The 19,590-nt window shown below is 31.7% G+C and overlaps 3 protein-coding genes across 4 annotated transcripts; 2 read left to right on the top strand and 1 right to left on the bottom strand.

The window, feature by feature from the left end:
- Window positions 1-356: 356 nt before the first annotated feature.
- On the bottom strand, window positions 357-1,063 carry LOC128195273 (uncharacterized). Its single transcript, XM_052872510.1, has 2 exons — window positions 495-1,063; window positions 357-399 (listed from the first exon to the last, which is right to left on the bottom strand). Exons 1-2 carry the CDS (start codon window positions 1,061-1,063, stop codon window positions 357-359), a joined length of 612 nt encoding a protein of 203 aa, XP_052728470.1.
- A 9,659-nt stretch (window positions 1,064-10,722) lies between these two features.
- On the top strand, window positions 10,723-18,408 carry LOC108328830 (alpha-galactosidase 1-like). 2 transcript variants are annotated; one of them, XM_052873783.1, is made up of 16 exons: window positions 10,723-10,878; window positions 14,767-15,056; window positions 15,362-15,456; window positions 15,606-15,662; window positions 15,791-15,825; window positions 15,960-16,063; window positions 16,156-16,231; window positions 16,324-16,382; window positions 16,489-16,554; window positions 16,635-16,718; window positions 17,022-17,086; window positions 17,176-17,258; window positions 17,334-17,424; window positions 17,679-17,728; window positions 17,814-17,954; window positions 18,128-18,408. In XM_052873783.1, exons 2-16 carry the CDS (start codon window positions 14,881-14,883, stop codon window positions 18,218-18,220), a joined length of 1,275 nt encoding a protein of 424 aa, XP_052729743.1. In that variant the 5' UTR covers window positions 10,723-10,878; window positions 14,767-14,880; the 3' UTR covers window positions 18,221-18,408. The 2 variants fall into 2 exon arrangements, with proteins under 2 accessions (XP_052729743.1, XP_017418206.1); XM_017562717.2 differs by having other exon boundaries at window positions 15,362-15,420.
- Window positions 10,877-14,353, top strand: LOC108328829 (receptor-like protein kinase FERONIA). Its single transcript, XM_017562716.2, has one exon. It carries the CDS (start codon window positions 11,273-11,275, stop codon window positions 13,964-13,966), a length of 2,694 nt encoding a protein of 897 aa, XP_017418205.1. The 5' UTR covers window positions 10,877-11,272; the 3' UTR covers window positions 13,967-14,353.
- Window positions 18,409-19,590: the final 1,182 nt, after the last annotated feature.

Genomic DNA, 19,590 nt, shown 5'->3' on the forward strand with positions numbered 1-19,590 from the left:
CAGGAACATAGAGACACTTTTCAAGATTCAGACAATAGCCAGTGTCTAGAATCAATCTGTAAGTCTCAATTCCTTCTATTCGTGCCTTCATTCTGTTCCCCATATATAAATACTTTTCAGTTCCTTTTATGGGCTGGATTGAAAGGAATCCCTGCATAATATTAGAAACATGAGTAGTAGCTCCAGAATCCAACCACCAGGTATTATTAGGCACTTCAACTATATTTGCTTCAAAACTTACAGAAACATAAAAAGTACCTTTCTTTTCGAACCAAGATTTTCTTTTCGGACAATCTTTCTTGAAGTGACCTACTTTCTTGCAAAAGAAACATTTCTGGTCCTTCTGGATACCACCCTTATTCACTTTCATTGGGGCTTTGTCCTTCTTGTTCTTCTTTCCTGATTTACCTTTACTGAAGCTAGCACCCTCATGAGTTGTGAGATGGATAGAATGATCTCTCATTTTCTTTAATCTCCCTTCCTCTTGAACCAACATGGCTTTGATTTCTTGGAAGTTCCACTTATCCTTAATAGTGTTATAATTCACTTGGAACTGGCCAAATTCAGGAGGAAGAGAGTTCATGATGAACTGTACTAGAAAAGACTCATTCACCTCCATTCCCATTGACTTCAATCTTGCTGCTATATTAGCCATTCCAGTTACGTGTTCATGTATGGGCTGTGACCAGTCAAACTTTTTGGTAGTCAGCTCACTCATAAGAGTTCCCACAATAGACTTGTCAGTTATGTCTGATTGTGAATACTCCTTGATCATTTTCATGAATTCCTTTGCGTTTTCCGTTTTGGGCATGGAAGGCTTTACGTTCTCTGCCATAGACATGCGCATCAAGTTTAATGACAACCTGTTAGACCTATGCCAAGCCTCATAAAGAGACTTTTCATCACTTGTACTGGTCTCTGTAATGGCTGCGGGCATTTCATCCATCATAATAGCCATATCCAGGCCTAGAACACCCAGTTGGAACTGGATTTGTTCTGACCAATCGACATAATTGAGCCCATTAAACTTGACGACATTGTTGCTCAAACCTGCTAAATTCATGTAAGCTGGAAATAATACAGAAGCTCATACATTAATGCTTTGATAAAATTAATGGATTCAAACAAATTACTACACTAGTCATACATTCAAGTTCACCTTTGGGTGACACTTAAACTGATAGGTAGCCAATTAAGTCATTCATTTAAGTTCACCTTTGGATGATTCTTAAACTGACAAATTTCATATATATACTTTAATAAACAATCACTCATACTTAAGACTATATGTATGCTATCTTTGGATATACAAACATATACTAAGTACATGAAATGTTTCACTTTAATGTCATCAATTATAAACCATGGCTCACCTTTGGGTAATCCATAACATCCTTACATCAATGACTAATTATAATATATAATCATAATTAAACATCTTTTATATTATGAATAATTTTCATAATACTATAAGCAACAACTTTTAATTCATATATAATTTCCATTCAATGCAGTAACAATAACCATGTTCACAGTATAATAATAATATAAGTTGCAACAATAATTGCTTTGTGAAAACATGTTCTGCAACGTAAAAAAACTTGACAACCAAAATCGGTTTTTTTTTTCGAAAATTCAATTCAAGGGAATTGACTCTTCACGTAGGATTTCAATTTTGACATATTCATATTGCACATTCCAAAATTTTACGTAACATGCAGGAATTAAAGTTTCTTTAATGTTATAATCAAATAAAATAAATATAACTTAGGCCTGGATGAAATCATAAAAGTGCAACACTTTTAATGCAACTTTAATGCAAATCCCGTGCACCAGAAACCAAATAGAAAAACTTCACAAAAAAAAAAATTTCCTTGAATTTAACTTCTTGAATTCCCGCGACTGGAGTTGCAATATTAAAATTGCTATGCTATAAGAACAATGCCGCAATATAAATTGCTTCCAAAAAATGAAATTCGGCGCTGGATCAATGAAGTTGCTTCCAAATAGAACAATGAATAAAATTTTGCAATGAATAAAATTGCGGTTTCGAAATTCATACAGTACAGCAAATTTAATTCTTTCATGCCAACAAATATAAAATCCCTAAATTTTATAATTCAAAAAATTAGGGTTTTAAAATTTGGGAATATTATCATTCAAGGAGAATCATAAAATTCAGAACCTGGCTCTGATACCACTTGTAAGCAAATCTTTAATTTTCAATTAAATGAAAATAACACACAGGATCTTGAATTTTCATGATACTCACAATTTCCACAATACACAGTAAAAGAGAACTAACCTGGATCCATTGTGCACTTCTTCCTGTCTCTTCCTGTCAAATGTTCTCTCTCCTCTTACTCCTCCTTAATGCCTTCTTGATGATATAGAAGTTGTAGGATGGTTTTCTCTGTCAGTTTCTCTCCTTTCCTGAGAACGTTCCGTTCTCTATATCTCTTCAGAAACTTAATGTATCAACAGAAGTAAAACTTTTTCCTCTTTTATGATATTTTAATTAACTTTAATAAAATACCAAAATGCCCTTTTGGAGTGAGAAGAGAGGGATTAACTTTAATAACTCTAAAATAATCCCAATAACTTTAATACTTTAATACTCTAATAATCATCACATTAGAATCCTTACATTAAAGTTATACTTTAAATTACATGAACCAATGTAAATTATTAATATAATTTAACAAAGACTCCGGTGAACGACTTTGAAACGGTGGAACGATGGCGGACAAGGCTCCGGTGAATGACTTCAAAATGGCAAAACGTTGGTAGACAAGGCTCCGGTGAACGACAAGGAAATGGCGGAACAATGCTGGACAAGGCTCTGGTGAACGACAGTAGTCCGGTGATCACTCCTTTGTCGGTGAATGAATGATTATGGTCAAGGGAGGTTTATCGGTGATAGGACGTTCTCTCTCGTTCTCGTGGTTTATCTCTCAGAAATAAAATTTGGAAATTTTGAAACTCCAAAAATGTAGCGTGCGCTTCCGAAACCCCAATTGCGTAACACTTCTACATCATTTAAAATTATTTTAATATTTTGTACATGAATCAATCCGTGACACATGAGTCGAGTCAAAATGTTGTTAAAAAATGTTGTCAAAATATCATTATACATTTTGAAAATATAGTTGTGCTCTAATGAACTAAGCGAGTGTTTTACATTTTAATTTTTTATCTAGGAAGTATCATCGTCAACACACAAGAAGGAGGAAAAATAACAATCATCACTATATCATATCACATCTTCACCGTCACAATGTCGTTGTTGCAATCGTATAAAGAAAAAGAAATGAAGAAAACAAGTGAGAAAGAAGAAAAGACAACATAAAAAAACTCATTCCAAAAACGATTTTGGAAATACATTTCATGTGTTATACAAAGTTTTTTCAATAATCCATTTCACAGTAAGGTGTTCCGAAAACCCGTTCCAAAAAACTAATTCAAAAAAATTCTTGAAAGCTTGTTCCGAAAAAACTTTCGAAACATGTAATCTGAATATCACTCTTATGAGATGTGCAATAGTCATTTTGAATATTTGTATGTGAGTAAAGAAATTGTGGGGGTGGAGGAGGTAAATTGTGAAAAGAATAGACGTTTTCTTTGTGCATTTGATAAGGTGTTTCTTTTTGCATCCCATAACTTCCATGTACATTGCCATAAATTTTAAAATACCTCAATTACCCTTATTCTCCAGGAACAATTTGATATTTTACTCACTTTGTAAGGTGGACAACGAAAAAACTGGGGTGTTAAAAACACCACTTAATAAATCTCCATGCCCTCGTTAATTTTTAATAAAATACACAACATACTTGTTCATTGAGCTCTTATTTGTTACAACCATACTTTTATTTATACTTATTACATATTTAATTTTCTTTATCTCTTTCTTTTTCTACCATATCACGTAACTTATAAATTTATCATTTTTATTCCTTTTCTAACTATATAATAAATGTTAATATACTTTTTTTTAATGTCCATGAATCATTAAAAATTCTTATGACATCACATTACTCTATTAATATAAGAATAAGTAAAAGTATTAATTAAATTCTTGTTGACAGTGGTGGTATATCTATTTAAGACAAGTGTTTATTAGAACTATTTGGAGTGTTGTGATACTAGTTTTTTTTTCAGCATTTAGATACTTAAATAGGATAATTCAAAATATATTTTTTAACTTTTTGTTGTTAATAAATGTACACTTTAAAAGATAAATTGTATTTTAGATAATACAATCTATAATTATAAGTGTACGACTAGTTATTATGTTTCTAGATTATGTATTTTCAAAAAGCTTTTTTTAGCAGTGCAAATAAAGTTATGAATCACGTAATTATAACTTGATTTTATACTTATTGGTTACAAGTTCTAAAACATCCTAATAATTATATTTTATTTGTTTTATTAATAAATATTAATTTTTTTAGGTTAGTTATAATATTGAAACTAACAACTTATATCTGATTTAAGAAGAATAACGGGTGATTTTCGTTATGTGATGAATGTTAATATTTCAATTTCAAGCGACAAGTAACACAATTATGATCAATTATTATACATACAAAATATTGTTCATTTTAAAACATAGAATTTTATCATAATTTTATCTTTAAAAATGTTCTTAAAGAAAAAAAAATATTTAAATTATCTTATATTTTGATTTCCTAATAATATACATATAATTTGATTTTATAAACTCAAATGAATGGGAAATGTAATTCAAAGTTTGGTGATATATTTTTGTTAGGTTTAATCATTTAGTTCCTATTTTCGGTCATTTTTCTCAATTAAATCTCTCATTTTTTCTATTATTTCAACTGTGCTCGTGTCAGAATCACAAAATCAAAGAGAATCTTTTGACTGCTTTTATTTTTAATTGACCCCTTCAACAATTAAAAGCAAGTACTCACCCCTTACTCCTTTGTCGATTTTCACATTCTGAAACCCTACACCTTCTTTCTTCAATCTTCTCATGCACAGTGCTCCTCCCATCCTCTCCTTCTCTCTCACTTTACTTGTTGTCGTGCAGAGACCTCTCCTTGGTGGTTGTTGTGGTGGTATCATGGTGAGCGCTTGCAGTGGTGGTTCTTCTTAACTTGGGCGTCCAGGTTGGTTGTTCTTTCCTTAAGCTTTGCATGATAGAAAGATTGTATGTGTTGATATTCGTTTGTATGTGTTGTTTGTATGAGTTGTTTGTATGTGTTGTTTGTATGTGCTGTGATGGGTGCATTTCTGGGCTGGATGGGATGAAGTCGATGCATTAACCGCACCGGACTCTATGCACTTGGAAGTGCGGTTGAGAGCTCGCTGCGTTTGAAATGCGAACTAACCGTAGTTGAAAGTGCGGTTTATATCACGCTGCAATTGGAAATGCGGTTTCCGCACTAACTTGCAAGTGTGGTTAATTGTTGCTGGAATTGCGGTAAAGTGTATTGCTTTTCCTTTTTATTTGCTTTATTATATTTAATTGTTTTTTGAATTTGATTTGTTTTTTATTTTTTTATTAGTTTATTTAATTATTAAATATTTTACGGTTAATATTTTGTAATTTGTATTTTATTTTTATATTTGATATTTATTTAAATATTATTTTTAATGTAATTAAATATTTTTAATTTCGAAACTTAAATTTGTTTGTTAATTTTTTTAATATATAATTATTTATTGATATTTTATTTTTTAATATGAATTATTATTTAATTATTTGTTGTATTGTTTTTTAATTTTTGATTCGTTTATTAGTTTAAATTTAATTTGTTTTATTCTGTGGTTTTTTTAAATTTTTTTATTGATTTGTTAACATTTTTTTAATTTTTAATTTTTATTATATTTGATATTTATTTAAATATTATTTATAATGTAATTAATTTGAAATTTATATTTATTCATTTAAATAATATTTATTATGCATAAAGTTTTAATTTTGGACTTATTATTTTGTTTCTTAATTTATTTTTTAATTTTTAATGTTGTTTTGTAGTTATTTAAGTATTATTTATTAACTAATTATTATTAATATTTTTTATTATTTATTATTTCTTTCAATATTTATTATTATGTAATTATTTGATTTTTTTTGTATTTGTTTGTTATTATATTTTTAATATAATATAATTTATCTTTGCATATAATTGATTGATAGAAATGGTTAGAACTAGAGGTCAAAAAGAATATTAGAGAGCTTTACTTGACTCTTAATCATGTGGACAAGACTTGACTCTTCAACAACATTTAATCTCCAATCTCCCCACGAAAGGATAACACCAACCAAAGTCTCTGTTAATTGCTAATTCATGGTTGTGATAGCCGCACATAACCTTTAACATCCAACCGTGTCCTTTAGGTTTATCCCTCAACCTAAACGAACACTTACATTTTCTTGTGCTAGATACATTATGTTGAACATCTGGCTTATACTTCCTATACTTCTCCCTAATATGTCTTTCTTCCAGCTTCACCAGTTGTTGTGTTAGATCTTATAATCACGATAACAAATCCAAGATCGAATGCAATATTTCAAAACTCATTCAATTAAAGACGCGTGATGAGAATATTTGATTAGTGGAAAATTTATCTGTGTAATCACCTTCACCAACTTCATTTAGGAAAGAAGGAAATTCTAACATAAAACCATAATTTATTTGAGAATCGAGAAATGGATAATTATTCATCTTATAAAATTAAATACAACCTACAATAAACATTAGAATATTAAAATTTAACAAATAAAAAATAACAAATAACAAATTAAGGAAAAATTTTAAAATTAAATTACAAATTACCAAATATAAACATCATTAAATCAAAATTTTAATAAATTAACACATCAAAAAATGTATACAATAAATACAAAATAACAAAAAATATTCTAAACTAAATACTAAATAAAAATAAATAAAACTTATTCATAATTAAATAAAACTTCAAATCATTAACCCATATAAAACATTAAAAACTTAATAACAAATAAAAAAGTCTCATAACAAAATATTAACTACTATGTAAAAAATAACACCTAATTAATTAACTAATACATCATAACACTACAAGAAAGAAGGACATTACCGAAGACCATAAGCCCTCGCAAAATGCCAGAAGCCGTCGGAAAAGAGTATTTACAGATGACTTATCAACGACCAATGAGCCATCGGTAAATTCCTTGTCGCTAACAGTTAAAAAATTAACACATAACAAAATGTATATAATAAATACAAAATAACATAAAATATATTAAACTAAATACTAAATAAATAAAAAATTCCTCAAAAATAAATAAAACTTCATCAATACGTATAATATATATAAAAAACAAATGAAATAGTATAATATATATAAAAACTCATAACACAATAAAACAGTATAATATATAGAAAAAATCATAACACAATTAATGTCAACAGAATATTTTAAAAATCATAACAATTATTGAAAAAGAATAACACATAAAAATTACCTAATAAATAAAACATAAAAAAAATACAACAAAAATTATTATAATTTAAATAATGACATAAAACATTAACACATTATAATTTAAATACAAAAATATTTTAAACATATTTATTGTAAAAATATATATAACGAAATAGAAACAGCATAAAATTAAAACACCTAATAAAAGCATAAAACTAAAACAGCATACAACTAAGACAACATAAAACTAAATTTAAAAAACAGCATATAACATATTATATAAATACAAGCATCTTATAAATTAAATCAAAATTTAACACTTAAAAATTAACAAAAAAAATTAATAACAAATATAAAATATTTAATAACATCAACAAATTAACTACTATATAAAAAAAATTCTACAAAGCTAACTAATACACAATAAATAACAAAAAATTTATAAAACAAAATAATAATAAAAAATATGATTAACAAATAAATAATGCAATTTAAATAAATAAATACAAAAACATTAAACAAATAATAAAAAAACATAATATATATAAAAAATAAAACAAGTCGAACTTCGAAGTTGAACTCCCACACTTCCAACTACGGCACTAAGAAAAACCGGCGTTCTAATGTCGGTGCACCTTAAACCAAACTTTCTAATGTGTATTTCTCTCTGTACTAACCTCGTGAAAGACTCTCGAACCATTGAATCTCTTCCAACACCTTTCTCCTCCAAGAACCACCACAACACGGCCACCACGATCACCACCAATGTATCATTACCTTCACAATATAACCTCTTACAAATAAAACCTAATGAAACAAGGAAAGAAGAAATGGAACAATGGTGAAATGAGATGAGGTGCATGCACAAGCTTATAGTACAGGGTTAATGGTAGAGAAATTAGATGGGGTGCATGCAGCGGGTTAGAGGTCAGGGTTATAGTACAATAGTAAAGAATCATTAAACCATCATTACATTTTTTCAGATTTTATTAAATGAAGGGCAAAATTGTCAATTGGGAGGTGTGGGGTGAAACAGGTGAGGTGTAGGGAACAACACTCCTATTTTTGTTTTAATTGAATTTCTATTTTTGAAAAATTAAAACAATTAGGTCATTGCCATTAGTTCCATACTAACATCGTTAAAAAGGGTGTCACGTGTCAGCTCATGGATTTTTTTCATTTTTTTAAATATTTTTGTAATTTTCTTTTTATTTTTTAAATAAATTTTTTTGCCACATGTCAAACTGACATTATGCCACGTGGCAATGATAATGATAATGATAATGTGACGTGACACTGACAAATCATGCGTCATTGTATTTGTCTCAATTTGGTCTCTATATTTTTATTTTGTCTCAATTTGATTCCTGTATTTTTTATTTTGTCTCAATTTAGAAAAATTTTTCTCTCCAAATTCAAACAAAAATTTATTTGTATATAAATCTTTACAAAAAAATTTATACAAATTGATATTTTTTTATTAGAAAAATAAAAAAATTTCAAAATAACATATGACATATTTTTATTTATATAGTATTAAGGAAAATAATTTAGTTGCATTAAAGTTTTTAAAACAAAAATTAAATTGAGACAAATAAAAATAAACTCATTTAAATTTTTTTTACAAATTAAACAACAAATGAAATCATTTAACCTAGATGATATGAATGAGCAAATTATAAAAGTTAACATTTCAATAATAAATATTTTTGTGAAGGTAATCTACACAAAAATAGTCTCAGTACTTCCTCAACAATTCATAAAAAAGTTTCTAGAATTAAATATTTAGATTTGGAAAACAAATTTGGAAAACATACATACAGTTATTTCATTTGAAAATGTACAAAATTGTTTAATTTTTAAAAAAATTATGACTAAATTGAGATAAAATAAAAATTCAGGCATAAAATTAAAACAAAATAAAATACAGAGATCAAATTTAAACAAATGCAGTGACACTGGCAGTGCCACGTGACACAGTATTAACTTGTCACAAACTTTCTTATTTAAAAAAAATAAAAAATAATTAAAAATTTCAAAAAACCAGGAGCTTAACATTTTTTTACAGTAACTAACAGTAAAAATATTTTTCAAAACTAAAACCTCAATGGAGAAAAAAAATGAAAGATCATTTGAGAAAAGTCATTTTTTAAACAACATAAGGATGATGTTGGGTATGAGAAACATTTATTTAATTTAGTTTATAGTTAGCAATTAATTAATCATAAGAAAATGACATGAGAGGAATGAAAGCGCGTTTGGAAGTTGGAAGGTTACGGTTTGTTTGTCATTTCCATCTTTTCATACTGCGTTCCTCGCACAACTTATCTGTCATCCAATCATCACCGCTTTTCCATTCTATTTTCTTCCACACCCAAACAACCATGCACGTTCCTTCTATCATATAAATGTTCCAATTCAGAAAAAAACTGGTTTTTAAAATCAATGAACAAAGAATTGTTTGAAATTTTATTTTCATTAATGTTTGAATGAGTATAACTTAAACGTAAAAACATAGATAGACTTAAAAGGAAAGTTTTCTTTTGATAAAATTACAGTTTTCTCTTAATAACTCGTGCGATAAAGACTATAAAAATTTAATTATAGATATGACATCTTACAATATTTAAATTTTAATTAAACATAACACACACAAAATCAGGTGCATTAATACTTAGTGCATAATTGTTTTAACTTATTGAATATGGATAAAATATTTCTACAGTCAGTAACTTAATCCAAATTAATATGGTTGTCTCTTCTGAAAAAAAAAAAATCTTAAACAAGAATCATTCTAAATCTTCAAGAACACCTTCATAGTGTGAGCATTCAATGTATCTATACTATATTAATTATTTTTAGTGAAATATTTTAAATATTTATCATTCGTAGTTGATAAATATAAATACCATCAAAGCAAATTAAATAAAGGAAATTAAGTGAAAAATAGATGATGTATCCCTGTTATTTTAAATTTTATTTTAGAAAACAGCACAAAAACTATCAACAAATTCAATGTTGATGTTACTAAATAAATTGAATATTTTTCATGAATATAAATTAATCAAATAATTTTTTATATAAGAACGAATGTAATTCTTTCAAAATAATGAATATTTTATTTTTATTTAATATAAAATTTTTATTGCACACTATTATTTAAATAATAAATAAAGTGAAGAAAGTTATAGATTTATTAATTAATTTCAGTTTTGTTTGTGAAATCTTTTTTTTTCTCTTACAGGTCGGTGTGGTATTTAAGGTAGTTTTTAGTACGTGTGACACCTTCTCACTCCATTTCCCTCTTCCACCGTTTTCTCTCAACTCCTCCCAGCTGCAAGCAACTGCCAAATCCATTCCATTCAAACCCTCGAGACTCGGGATCGTCGCGCTTTGACTCACCGAGTTGCTTTTCAGCTTCTCTTCCCATTGCACAAGGTAAAATACCTTCTTTCTCAGATTTCAGTTTTCTTTAATATTCAAACCATCCTCACCCTTAATAGTGATTATCCCACATCTTTCATTGTTCAACCTGTTGTTCACTGAAAACCTAGTTCATCATTCTCCTCCACGTCTGGATTTTACCGGTTTTGTAAAATCTGGGTCCAAGCTGATCTGATCATAACCCACCACCCCACTTCCCTTTCCTGATCTGGGTTCCTAAAATATAAGATCTTCGCATCGAATTTGTGGTCTTTGATTGTTTTTAAATTATGGGTATGTGTGAATTGTAATTCCCTGCAAGAGGTGTTGGCAATTGTACGGTAGAAAACAAAGCACTTTGAGTTTGAGTTTGAGTTTGGGTTTGGAATTTTGTGTCGTGAAGTGGAGCATGGATCGGTACTGTGTTTGTGTTCCATTGTTCGTGTGCTTGGTATTGGCTATTGAGCTTGTTGTAGCACAGGATTTTAAGCCTACAGATAATATCCTGCTGGATTGTGGAGGTCCTCCATCCAGTACTGATACCGATGACCGTGTATGGACCACTGATGTTGGTTCCAAGTTTGGTTCCTCCTCTGAAAAATCCACCACCGTATCGCAGGCGGCAACTCAAGACCCTGCCGTCCCCCAGGTGCCCTACATGACGGCACGTGTGTTCCATGCGCCGTTTTCCTATGCTTTCCCGGTGGCTTCCGGTTGGAAGTTCCTCCGGCTGCACTTTTACTCCGCTTCTTACTCCAATCTCAATGCATCTGATGCCCTTTTTGCGGTGACGGCGAATTCATACACGCTTCTTAGGAACTTTAGTGTTGCTCAGACCACCCTCGCTTTGAATTATGCCTACATTTTGAAGGAATTTGCCATCCATGTAGATGGGAAGACCTTGAATGTGACTTTCACTCCTTCTACCAATGCATCCAATGCTTACGCGTTTGTTAATGGGATCGAGGTTGTATCCATGCCTGATATTTATACTTCTACTGATGGAACTACCATGATAGTGGGTACAAATACTGCTTACACTATTGATAACAGCACTGCACTTGAGAATGTTTATAGGTTGAATGTGGGTGGGAATGATATCTCTCCTTCCCGTGATACTGGCATGTTTAGGTCATGGTCTGACGATGTTCCCTTCCTATTTGGCGCTGCATTTGGAGTTACAGAGTCTGCTGATTCAAATGTGAAGTTTGAGTATCCACCGGGCACACCAAGCTATATTGCTCCACTTGATGTCTACACTACGGCCAGATCAATGGGCCCGGATATGCAGATCAACACGAATTACAACTTGAGTTGGATCTTCAACATTGATTCTGGGTTTTCCTATCTAGTGAGACTTCATTTTGCTGAGCTATCATCAAATATAACCAAGATTAATCAAAGAGTATTTGATATATTCCTCAATAATCAAACAGTTACCCAGGCTGATGTTATTGCCTGGGCAGAGGATTTTGGCCTTTCACATTTTAATGGGGTGCCTGTGCATAAAGATTATGTTGTCTTTATTCCCGATGCTGGAGAACCACGGCAGGACCTGTGGCTTGCATTGCATCCAAATACAACCGACAAGCCCATGTATTATGATGCTATATTGAATGGAGTGGAGATATTCAAAATTAGTGATACTGCTGGAAATCTGGCAGGGACAAATCCTATTCCTGCCCCTGTGCAAGATATAATTGACCCGTCAAAAGCTAGAGCACATAATCATGGTAAATCAAAGAATCATACAGGTATAATTGCAGGAGGTGTTGTTGGAGGTGTTGTTGCAGTACTTGTTATTGGGCTATTTGCTTTTTCTGCTTCGCGTCGCCATAGGCAAGGAAAGGATTATGGTGCAAGTGAAGGGCCATCTGGCTGGCTTCCACTTTCTCTTTATGGTGGTACCTCACACTCTGCAGCTTCTGCCAAGACCAACACAACAGGAAGTTATGCTTCCTCTCTCCCATCAAACCTTTGTCGTCATTTCTCATTTGCTGAAATCAAGTCGGCCACAAACAACTTTGATGAGGCTTTGCTTCTTGGTGTTGGAGGATTCGGTAAGGTTTACAAGGGAGAAATTGATGGTGGAACAACCAAAGTTGCAATTAAACGTGGGAATCCACTATCTGAGCAGGGGGTGCATGAGTTCCAAACTGAGATTGAAATGCTCTCTAAACTTCGTCACCGCCACCTTGTTTCTCTTATTGGATACTGTGAAGAAAACACTGAAATGATCCTTGTTTATGATCATATGGCCTATGGAACACTCAGGGAGCATTTGTACAAGACCCAGAAACCTCCACTTCCATGGAAGCAAAGGCTTGAGATATGCATTGGAGCTGCTCGGGGTTTACACTATCTACACACTGGAGCTAAACACACAATCATCCACCGTGATGTGAAGACAACAAACATTTTACTGGACGAGAAATGGGTGGCCAAGGTTTCTGATTTTGGATTGTCAAAAACAGGTCCAACATTGGATAATACCCATGTAAGTACTGTGGTAAAGGGTAGCTTTGGGTACTTGGATCCAGAATACTTCAGGAGGCAGCAACTAACTGACAAATCTGATGTTTACTCATTTGGGGTGGTTCTCTTTGAGATATTATGTGCTCGTCCAGCTTTGAACCCAGCCCTTGCTAAGGAGCAAGTGAGTCTGGCTGAGTGGGCAGCTCATTGCTACCTTAAAGGCATTCTTGACCAAATCATTGATCCCTATCTAAAAGGCAAGATAGCTCCAGAATGCTTCAAGAAATTTGCAGAGACTGCGATGAAGTGCGTGGCTGACCAGGGTATTGAAAGGCCATCCATGGGTGATGTCTTGTGGAACCTTGAATTTGCTTTGCAGCTGCAAGAAAGCGCAGAGGAAAGTGGCAACGGCTTTGGCGACATTCACAATGAAGAGGAGCCCACGTATACAGATTCTAAAGGAAAGAAAGACTCTGATGCGATGGGGGCTTATGATGGTAATGTGACTGACTCCAGAAGCAGTGGCATTTCAATGAGCATTGGAGGTAGAAGCTTGGCTAGTGAAGACTCTGATGGGTTAACCCCAAGTGCTGTGTTCTCCCAGATCATGAATCCAAAAGGCCGTTAAGTTCGTGTAGTAACAACACTCTCACTGCATACAGAGCCAATCACTCATTCTGCAGTGCAATCGGCTTTCATCAAATTTGAATGTTACCCGTTATTCATTTTCCTAATATTTTTATTCATTTCTACGGTTGTTTCTAATTTATTATGATTATCTAAGTTGTAATTTGTGACCATGTTATGTAAAGATTGAAGAGCGAGCATGTTATAACGAGGTTGCTATATCTGAATTTTTTGAAACCCTCAGTTTCTACCCAAGATGAATAATGTCGTGCTTTTCTTAGTTGGACTGTGCTTTTCTTGGACTACTTTGTTTCTTTGTAAGATAAAAAGATTCTACAAACTCAAGATTAACTACTGGTTTATAGTAATAAATTATGATAGTACGAAAGAGTCTGTTCTATACCAAATCATGCAGGTTAAGTTACTATGCAGTGTATTAATTTTTTATCTTAAGGGATGACTCAAAACCAAGCATGCCCATCATCATGATCAGGATCAAAGGTTTATTAATAACCACCATTGAAAGTCTCAAATTATATCTCACATGGAAATTATTCAAAACTATGTGGATTGTAGAGTGTTTGCATCGTGTCACATTGTCCTCAAATTCTGCAGCACGCAGAGTACTCACATCTTGACAGTCCTAAGAAAATACAATGAAACCAGTATTTATTCATGACTCATGAGTTAATCATATATAAAACCATATAAATTTTTTTGAAAGTATAAATTTTTTAATATTTTTTTTTTCACTTTTTGATTACTTAATTTATTTATGTGTAATTAAACTCAAAATCACAGTAACTCCAAAAGAACAACCTTGAACTGAGGAACATAGCAGTGAAGGAAATCTGTGTATAAAAAGATAAGGGATCTTGTCTTTCGCACTGCATTTGAAGTGAATAAACAAACACAATGGATAGAAGAAGGTTTACCTATAAAGTGCTGGTGGCTTTGTTGCCCTTTTTGCTCTGCTCCTTGAATTGTGTCAATGCTTCATCATCATCAGACCCAGCACAACTCCATGACCATGTGGAGCAACACAAGAGGAATCTTCTTGCTAATGGCCTTGCTAGAACTCCTCCAATGGGGTATGTCTGTGATTTGTGTTCAGAAACATAAAGTTTCTTCTTTGTGTGAGAATGAGTGCTTTTTGTTTTTCACTTGCACTGAGTCTCTCAGTTTCCCTGTTCATCTTGCAACACTCTTCAACCGACTGTCGGTTTATGTTGTGAACAGGCCTGGCAAGAATCTTGGGAGAACAATTTTTTTTTCTTGTACCTCAAATAAGTAGTTGCAACTACACTTAGCCCATTCTTGTCTGATTCCAAGTTTGTCCATAAAAAAAATTATCATACTGAGATGTTATTACTTACAACAGTTCCTTTTAGTGCAGGTGGAACAGTTGGAATCATTTTAGCTGTCAAATTAACGAAAAAATCACCAGGGAAACTGGTATTTGGCCCTTTGTGTGTGTGCTGGGTGAATTTTGTATATATCTATTATCATCAGTTTATGATTATATATAGAATTATGTGTACATCTGAGAAATTAGCTTTTGACTTTTAATTTAGTTTTTTAGAAAAGATTCACTTGGTTGAGAATTTAGCCTGATTGTGATTTTTTACATGGGTTTACAGCTGATGCCCTTGTTTCTACTGGTCTTTCTAAGCTTGGATACACATATGTCAATATAGGTACATGGAAACACCTATTTTTTCAAGTTTCTTCTTCTTATTAATTAATTAATATTGTGCTTCTTTACTTTGCAAAATGTCATAAGCACATGCAGTCAAACTTAATCCACAATTTTCTATTATTGCAGATGATTGTTGGGCTGAATTAAACCGGGATGCTCATGTACGGTTGTTCTGGTTTTTATATGCTTCATTGCATTTCATTTTCTTACTGCTTACCTGAAACTTCTCACATTCAATTAATTGTTGTTTTTCGAACATTTACATAGGCTATTGATGTCTGTTGTATTGTTATAGGGTAATCTGGTAGCAAAAAAATCAACATTTCCTTCTGGAATCAAAGCTCTTGCAGATTATGTTCACAGCAAAGGTCTTAAACTTGGAATTTATTCAGATGCTGGGTACATAGACTTAACTAAACAACTAACCAATTTAGTCCCATGTACTTCTTTGTGACATTCTTAACTAAGCTTTAGATTGGTCAATTTTGCAGGTATTTTACTTGTAGCAAACAGATGCCTGGTTCTCTTGGTCATGAGTTTCAAGATGCCAAGACTTTTGCGTCATGGGTATTGCACATTGTGCTCGTTTCTTCTTCTTTTTCCTTGGAATAATCGCATTCAGTGCAATTAAACAAACGGTTGTTTTGGTTTATCTACAGGGTATTGATTATTTGAAGTATGATAACTGTAACAATGATGAATCAAAACCAACTGATAGGTAGTCATGTTTATTAGTGTTATATTTTAACTGATCGAAGTGAATATTAGCATTCCACTTTTTTAGTTGTATATAGTTTTGAAAACTATGGTCTTCATATGACTAGATACCCTGTTATGACTCGGGCTTTATCAATGGCTGGTCGTCCAATCTTCTTCTCACTATGTGAATGGTAATTTTATCTGTTTTAGTAACTTATTGCTCCTCCAATTTCATGTTCTTCACTCTAATCATCGATGGTGTGTTTGTTAGGGGAGACTTGCACCCTGCTTTATGGGGTGCTAAAGTGGGAAACAGCTGGAGAACTACCAATGACATTAATGATTCATGGGAAAGGTGAAAATTGTGTTTTGAATTAGTTAGTACAAATGGGAGAAAGTTCTATAGCCATCAAACTCCTATTCTATTTTTCTTTCATCTAAAACAATAGTGTCATTGTTAATCAGAGTAATAATCTCACTCAACTGGTTGAACAGTCTTTAGTTGTTTAAGCTCTCATGGAACCTGTGTTCAATTCAACTCCTATAAATACGAAAAAACTGATAATTTACCACTGTACAATCAAATCAACTGGTGCAGAGTTATTGAATTAATATGGATCCGTAGCTAATAAAAGTTACCTAACATTGTCTTTGGCAGCATGATTTCAAAGGCAGACATGAATGAAGTTTATGCTGAATATGCAAGACCTGGTGGTTGGAATGGTTAGAATCTCATTACCCTTGTGCTTTCTGGGAAGATATTTTTATCCAATTGAGAATCATGATATCCATTGAACATGTTAACTCAACAGATCCTGACATGCTTGAGGTGGGAAATGGAGGGATGACAAAAAATGAATATATTGTTCACTTCAGTTTATGGGCCCTTTCCAAGGTAGTACTATGATTCTTGTGTCTTCAAATACACTGATTTATGCAAAAACATGTACAAGGCCTTCTTTTGTTGCAGGCTCCTCTTCTTCTTGGCTGTGATGTTAGAAATATGACCAAAGACACTGTTGACATTGTAACAAATAAGGAAGTTATTGCAGTTAACCAAGGTGATACAAATAGTTTCTGTACTGATTTTTTTTTACACAGTAATCCATAAAAAACTGTCATATGATGAATTTACAATCTTCAAAATAAGTCACAGCTACCATGATTTCTAATTGGTTGACAGTCTAAAACCGTTTTCATTGTCTAGAAACCTTTCACACTGTAAAAGTCTGTAACTTTGTAAGTTTATATCAGACTCATTTCTTATTCATTATAGCAAGGTTTTGTTATTAATATTTATATCATATAATCGCAGATTCACTTGGTGTGCAAGGTAAGAAGGTTAGGATGGAAGGTGATATTGAGGTAAGTAGAATTTGGAACACAACACGTGATTTTTGTATCTATTTTCATATGAACAATAAATGATCATGCATGAGCTTTTATGCAGATTTGGGCAGGTCCTCTTTCAAGGTACAGGGTGGCTGTTGTCTTGCTAAATCGTGGCCCTTGGAATATTTCCATTACAGCATATTGGGATGATATTGGTATTCCATCAAAAAGTGCTGTTGAAGCAAGAGACCTTTGGGAGGTACTGTGTTTGTAGGCATTCAATCTTTTGTTTTTTGTATGCATGCTTTTGTTTTCATCTCAGTTCTGTTGGTACTACTGATGCTATGAATTAGCTGCTACAATGCATGCTTTGTTTTGTATCACAACTCTGTTGATACTGATGCTGTGACTTATCTGGTACAATGCATGCAGCACAAGACACTGGTGGGACGCTTTAAGGAAAAATTGACTGCCCAAGTTGAGCCACAGGCGTGTAAAATGTACGTGCTGAATCCAGTTGCTTGAGTTCTGAAACAGATTTTGGTATTGCAGCTTGTGGTGTCTGTCAATATTGTTTTTCTTACTGAGTTTCACTTCAATAAACATTTTCTTGTGCTTCTGTTCATAGAAGCTTGCTACGTTGCTTAGTGTACAAAGCTGCTCAATGGAAGCAGTCACTCAGATGATAATAAAACTGTTGACATGCAGAATCATTCCAGCATTGCCAAATTTATACATAATCTCTTAAAATGTTGTTTGATATGTTACAAGTATTTAATTCAGTTAAACTAAAAGGATTATATTTATTTACTTTAAATTTGTTAACTAAACAGGATCAAAGTATGTGATAAATTTTAATTTCATATCAAATTTTAAAGACTAAACATATATTTAATCTATTTTATTTAAAGATTAAAAATATATTTATTTTATAAGTTAATTTTATAAAATTAAATTAAATTTAAAATTCACTTTAATATAATACTAAAATCATTTAAAAGTCTATTTTATCAGTGTTTGAGTTATGGTGTTTAGATTGGAGTATATAAGATCTGAAGTTCATATTCCAAATCAGTTAGACTTATTATTAATTTTTAGAACAGAAAATTAATTTAAATGAAAATTTAAATCTAATTCATTATTTTAAAATCAATTCTAGCTTACTTTCAACCAAATATGGTAATATGTTATTTTCCTCAGTGAGTAAACAAAATAAAGTAGATTATGTCTTTTTGTTAATTAATAAAAGGCCGTTTCTGATAGGTACCCAAGAGCTGTCATGGTCATATTGCTATTGTCTCTGTCAGTAATTTGAGATTAAGGACTTCTAAATGTCTCAACATATCTGTCATTTCCATGTTAGATACTCTTCCTAGCAACAATTATTCTGAGCAATTAATTAAGCATAAGAAAGTGACCTGAGAAGTATGAAAACGCGTTTTTGCAAGTTGGAAGCTGATATCTGTCATCCAATCATCACAGCTTTTGAATTTCTGCTTTCCTGCAGAGTTGGAACACCCAAGTGGGTGGTTTACAGCCAAACAACCATGGACATTCTGTGCATTATTATAAATAAAAAAATTATTAATTCAAAAACTTGATTTTAGGAAAGTATTCTTCTAATATAATTACAGTTTTCTCTTAATAGCTCGTGTAATAAAAATCGTAGTAAAATTAGTTATAATTGCCATGAGTTGCATTTCCATTTTAATTAAAGATCACACAAAAATTGTGTTTATAAACCGAATAATTAATTATAATTTAGATTATTTAACGATGTTTAGAAAGCAAACTGGTCAGTCATGAATTAGATTATATTAATTTTAGATTACATTAATTTTAATTTCTAATAGGTAAAGTCTATTATGCAATTGGGATAATTAGTTTGATTCAAC

This window comes from Vigna angularis, chromosome 2, assembly GCF_016808095.1.
Source record: "Vigna angularis cultivar LongXiaoDou No.4 chromosome 2, ASM1680809v1, whole genome shotgun sequence".
Taxonomy (NCBI): Eukaryota; Viridiplantae; Streptophyta; class Magnoliopsida; order Fabales; family Fabaceae; genus Vigna; species Vigna angularis.

Bases quoted from the DNA above. Each gene is read 5' to 3' on its own strand.
- LOC108328829 (XM_017562716.2), top strand. From the start codon at position 11,273: ATGGATCGGTACTGTGTTTGTGTTCCATTGTTCGTGTGCTTGGTATTG.
- LOC128195273 (XM_052872510.1), bottom strand. From the start codon at position 1,063: ATGAATTTAGCAGGTTTGAGCAACAATGTCGTCAAGTTTAATGGGCTC. The intron at 400-494 runs GTTGGTTCAAGA...AAGGTAAATCAG, and splicing joins TTCCAAGAAATCAAAGCCAT to GAAAGAAGAACAAGAAGGAC.
- LOC108328830 (XM_052873783.1), top strand. From the start codon at position 14,881: ATGGATAGAAGAAGGTTTACCTATAAAGTGCTGGTGGCTTTGTTGCCC. The intron at 15,057-15,361 runs GTATGTCTGTGA...CTTTTAGTGCAG, and splicing joins GCTAGAACTCCTCCAATGGG to GTGGAACAGTTGGAATCATT. The intron at 17,425-17,678 runs GTGATACAAATA...ATATAATCGCAG, and splicing joins AGTTATTGCAGTTAACCAAG to ATTCACTTGGTGTGCAAGGT.